General features: G+C 49.8%; 1 protein-coding gene across 1 annotated transcript; it reads right to left on the bottom strand.

The window, feature by feature from the left end:
• Window positions 1-420: 420 nt before the first annotated feature.
• Window positions 421-3,048, bottom strand: SRGN (serglycin). Its single transcript, XM_010579950.1, has 3 exons — window positions 2,910-3,048; window positions 928-1,075; window positions 421-743 (listed from the first exon to the last, which is right to left on the bottom strand). The coding sequence occupies exons 1-3, from the start codon at window positions 2,998-3,000 to the stop codon at window positions 530-532; spliced, it is 453 nt and encodes a 150-aa protein (XP_010578252.1). The 5' UTR covers window positions 3,001-3,048; the 3' UTR covers window positions 421-529.
• Between the last annotated feature and the right edge of the window lie 2,136 nt (window positions 3,049-5,184).

Below are 5,184 nucleotides of genomic sequence, written 5' to 3' on the forward strand. Positions count from 1 at the left end.
GGGCGCCGCCTAGCGGGCGGGAGGCGGCAGCAGCGCGGAGCCGAGGGGAGGGGCGCGGGAGCGGTTGTCGCTGACAGGAAATAAACGTTTGTGGTGCCAAAAATGTTTTTGCGAGGTTTTTGTGCTTTTTAGGGAAACGCGAGCAAGCCCGGCGCGAGGCAGCCGCTCGGGCGGATTTCACCTGATTTTGTAAAAGGGGTAGGCGGCTCTCGCCACGCAAAGTTTTTTAATTTATTACCCCTGGAGCACGATAACATCCGCACAGATCAGGCGGGGGCACCGAAACCCGTTTTCCCTCCCCCGATCGGGATGGGTGGCCCACCCGCAAAAAGCGAAGAGCGAGTTCAGACCGAACAAAGATTATTTTTTTTAGTGAGTGAAAGCAATAAAGATCTTAAGGCAAAGTTTTTATTGCTTCGGAGTTGGTTTGAAACGGCTTCGTGGCCCTCGCGTTGGGTCAGGCGCTGAGGAAGGGGTGCGTGAGGCGAGGGAGGCCGCCGCTGGCACGAGGAGGCCGATGTCTCCAGCCCTACAGGAGCAGATCCTCCTCCGTTAGTTTTTGCTTCAGCTCGCTGCCTCGTGGGCCCGCTAGGAAGACGGGCAGCTTCGCCTCCGAGAAGCTGTCGCCATCGCCAAGACCCGACCCGGAGGCTGGCTCCGCTTCCACCGCCGCGTCGGACCCAGAGCCGGACTCCTCATCTGAGAGTGGGAATATGTCGCCCAGCTCCTGGTATCGCTTCATCCTGAAATGCAGAGCGGCAGCTAGTTTACTCCAAATTTATTATTTTGTTTATTATCTCTTAAGTGAACACACTGAAGCCCCACGTTCCCATGGGTGAGCCACGCTGCGACAGGACTGTCGAGACAGGAATACCGGACATTTTTGGGTGCTAGCATTAATGACAAACATGCGGCAAATGAACTTACAGGGATGGGTCTGCCATGGGAGGAAGGATCCTGTTGGCTCCGCCGGTGGACATGTAAAACCAGGGCCCCTTCTCTTCGATGCAGTTAGCGGACCAGGCGTCGGGTCGGCACCTCACTCTCTTGTACCTTGCCTTCTGCACCGGAGCACCTGATCAAAACAGCCCTGCGTTATTCACTGGGGCCAGGACATTATTCACCAGGACCTATTAACTTTATGAGCACCTAATAAAGCTTAAAGGAGCGGAAGAAAGTAATTTGTGTGGCCCTGATTGCTCAACTGCCGAAAACTAAATTAACCCTGAAGCCTTTTTTTTAATAGCTACTGATAGCCTAAGTGACATCTTCACTATCAGAGGCATCGGGTTTATCTCTCACACATGGGACTGGAAAGTCCACGGGAATTAGAAATGGAAACCCCGTGGGAAACCACCGCCTTGCGCCAATGTCACAGCAGGGCTCATCCCCAGCTTGGGGCATGGCATGTCCATGGGGGACCTCTGGGCTCAGCCACCTGCAGCTCTCCCTGAAGGTGGTGGAGGTATCTCAAATCTCTTGGGGACAAGCAACCCCAGTGGGGAGCTGGCTCCTATGCCCTCCCCTTTTTCTCTTGGCTCCAGCGAGGGTCAGAGCCAAATCTGCTTTGGCTTTTTGTGCCTCAGCTCAGCGCCTTCAAGTTCAATGGGATGAGTTTTGGTGGGGAGGTCAGAAACTCAAGGCGTGCCAAGAGCCACCTGCCGTGGGAGCAGATTTGGGGATTACGTAGGTTCTCGGAGCACATCGACGGAGGAGAGACAGTTCAGGCATCTGCTAGACACGACTCAGGGCTACGTAAACCCACAGTTTCAGTTCTGGTGCCCCCCAGGTGCCTGATCAGGGCTGTCACTGAAAAGCAGGTCTTCAAAAAATACCAGAAGGAAAAAATAACAATTGCACAGAAAAGATAAAAACAGTGGCATTTCGTCCTTCCTCTTGGTCTCATGTAATTAATTTGTTCTGAAGCCTCCTGGCACGTTCTCCCCCTGTTGGCATTTTATCTATTTTTTCTCGGTTTCTTGGGAATACTTTTCTGTAATTACACTTCTCTATTGCCCTATATATTTCCATAATGTACTAGATGACTTTCAGCTACCTCCTACACTCTTCTGTAACAGAAAAAAGATCTCATGGGTATCATTTCCTGCTTCTTTTACAGCGTGTTCCTTTTTCATACTTATTTTCTTCTCTTAGCATATTATTAAGAAGGTTTTTAATAATAACAGTGGCAGCAAAATAAACAACTGTAGCTGAATAATTTGCAAATAAACAAGGTACAAAAAGCAGGCCATAATCCCTCAAAGATCAGCCTCCAAGTGGTAGATACATAATGAAGGCCTATCACTATCACAGCCTTGGTTTGGGGACAAATTATACTCTATGTGCTTGAAAAGCACTTCTTCACAAGAAACAAATCCATGGGGTACATGTCATAACGAATCAACATTTCCTTTTAGTTGTTTTAGTGCTGCGTGTTGCAATATTGTACTGAATAAACCGTTTAATTTCCTCATACTTACAACTAGTTTCCTTTCCTGCCCTCCCAAGAAAGTAGAGCGTAGTAGTTATGACATGGGAACTGTTACATACTCTTTCTGTAACTACATAACTGAACAACAGTAGTAACCAGACCACTACGAAAGGGCCAGTTAAAAAAATATATATATTGAAATATATGGATTAAAAATATACACACATACAACAACGTATTTCATGAAGTCTTTTGCTCATAGGGGCTGGGAAAGGGATGCAGCAATGCTTCACTTCCAAAAAGCACCTTTTCCTACCATTCCCCCTCCAGAAAATGAAATGTTAGCAAAACAGGTTTTCTGACTAGATCTCATTACCCATAGAAGAAGGTCAGTTTGAAAAATTCGGAGGCTGCCTACTTGGCCTACGCTGCATAGCCCAGAAAGAGGATTACCGAGAGAACAACCGCCCCGTTTTACCTTGTGCTGTGTATCCCACAAAGAGGATTAAACAAATAGCCAGGAAAATCCTCCCATTACATCTGATAAGGAGCTGCATTTTGGCCGGCATCCCCCTGCTCAGCACCAGCCTTCACCACGGCTTCACACTTCAGAAATACAACGGGGCGAGGAGATCGACTTTTAGAAAAGGTTTCCAAAACCTCAAACCCAACCCATAACCTGCGTCACTGCTTCCTGATTGACGGGGGTGAGACATGTACAGAAAAGCCCAGTGCTCTGGCCTCCTGGCCTTCATCACTCCAAAAAAAAAAAAAAAAATCCCTACTGCCTTCATCTCCAGTTTTGCCCAAGGAGAAAAGCAAACCCGGGACCAACCAGCCCGACTGAAGGCGTGTGCTGCCGGCAGCTTGTGGTCCAGGCGTGCGTCCTGCCCAGCACCTGCCTGATGCTCAGAGGGCACCAGGGTGTTTGCTGTTTCCTCCAGAGAGAAAAAGCAGAGCTTCATGTCCCCTGACTTTCAGTCAACTGCATTTTTTGCATTGACACTGGCAGTGATTTTCCCTGCCTCAAGCCCATGTCAGTTCAGCAGGAGTGTTAGGAGCCGGCTGCTTGCAGTCGGTGCAAGTTTCACCAACTTGGATATAATCTTTTTCCACAAAAGCAAATTATCTCCGGAATCTCATGCCGGGTTTGGGGGGTTGTTTTTGAAAACAGGATCTTACATATTCACAGTAGAAGTGAAAAAATGTATTAATTCAGGGAAAATATTCTGGTAGAAATGTTTTGGCTCCTTTCTGAAGGGGCACAGCAGATTTGCTCGGCCAGATCATCGCCGTGTGGTACGAGCGCCCCAGGGAGCGTGGCAAAGGGTTTGGGCAGCATGCGGCTCCGCAGGAAGCCTGTCTGGAAAGCTGTGGAAGCCCTTACATAGATCGATACACGGAAGCTGCCTTTCAGCTAGCTTATACCTTTTGCTTGCCTTTTAGCTGTGATTAAACCAGGCTTGAGTTCACTTAAGAATAAATTACAAACAACAAGGTTATCTAAGCCGTGGGGGTTTTTCTTAGTCATACCGTTAGCTGCTGGATTAACTGGGGCACTGACGCGTGGGCCTAACGTGCTGCCATCATCTTCGATGATGCTGCAGCTGATAGTTTAAGTTGTCTGCGGTAAATCTATTTTTACGTGGTGGGAAGTCCACCGGGGCCCCCGGTGGGGATCGGGGCTGAGTGGTAACTTTCCCCAGGGCACGGCGCTCCACCAAAACCCCACTAGTGGCAGAGGAGACCCCTCCAATAGCTCCCATCTCTGGGCTGGGATTTACCGCCGGACTGAGGGATCGAGCTGCACGTTCAGCAGTGATGCAATTTATTATCAGCCTCTGCACATGGGGTTTTTTCTGGCACAGGAAAAATAAGAGACTCAAACCAAGCAGGCGCAGAAGGACTCGCGTGCAGTGGTTATTCCTACCAGCCTCATTTCTACTTTGTATTTTTAGCATCAACTCTTTTTTCTTTTCTTTTCTTTTTTTTTTAAAAAGCAGTGCTCAGCATCAATAGGAAGCTGGGCGAACACGCAGGGGGAGGTGATCAGCCTCCACCCACTGCAGGCTGCAGAAACCTTTCCTGCAATAACACCTCTGATTTTCCACTGGTCATGGGCACACGCTGACCCCTTCCACACAACTCCAGCGTTCGCAAACAACCCCCCATGTGGGAAACCACCCCTCCGCCGGCTGTTTCTGCCCTTCCCACCAGCCTGAGGCTTTTTCCACCCCGGCACTGGAAGCCCCATGGGATGCAGCTGGAGCGGTGCACAGTGGTGGGAGGCTGGGGATCCTGCAGGAACACGGGGAGCTGCTGGGAGTCAGTGGGAGCTGCAAAACCCCCGTATCTGGAGGGGGATCTCGCAGAGCTCAGTTATCTGTCTCGTACCATCAGCCGATGGGGGAACTTGTAGCGCTGGCAGTTTTGCCACATGGTTTTGTTATTTTCTTCTGTGTCAGTGGTGTGCCTCAGGAAATGAGACTGCTTTACAATTGGTAACCATGGGAAGACCGAAGAAAATTTTCCACTCTCCTGTCTCGCATACACCTGCATGATGGGGGCCAGAAGCCTGTGGGGAGCATCAGCCTGTGCCCATCTCCTCCTGCCCCGCTGCACTCCGCCGGAGCCCGCACCCCGCTGCGCTTGGCAAGAAAAGAGCTTTTCATCTTCCTACAAACGTGGAAGTGATACTGGAGACCTGGAGTTGAAGCAATCTGGGATGTACAAGTCTTAAGAGTAAAGCATGC

The sequence above is a fragment of the Haliaeetus leucocephalus genome, unplaced genomic scaffold (genome assembly GCF_000737465.1).
Source record: "Haliaeetus leucocephalus isolate CR32 unplaced genomic scaffold, Haliaeetus_leucocephalus-4.0 Scaffold687, whole genome shotgun sequence".
NCBI classification, from domain to species: domain Eukaryota; kingdom Metazoa; phylum Chordata; class Aves; order Accipitriformes; family Accipitridae; genus Haliaeetus; species Haliaeetus leucocephalus.

What these genes read in the sequence shown, in the direction of transcription:
- SRGN (XM_010579950.1), bottom strand. Translation starts at nt 3,000, where the DNA reads ATGCCGGCCAAAATGCAGCTCCTTATCAGATGTAATGGGAGGATTTTC. An exon ending in TGTGGGATACACAGCACAAG is followed by an intron (nt 1,076 to 2,909) that starts GTAAAACGGGGC and finishes TGTTTTGATCAG; the next exon opens with GTGCTCCGGTGCAGAAGGCA. An exon ending in CCCATGGCAGACCCATCCCT is followed by an intron (nt 744 to 927) that starts GTAAGTTCATTT and finishes TCTGCATTTCAG; the next exon opens with GATGAAGCGATACCAGGAGC.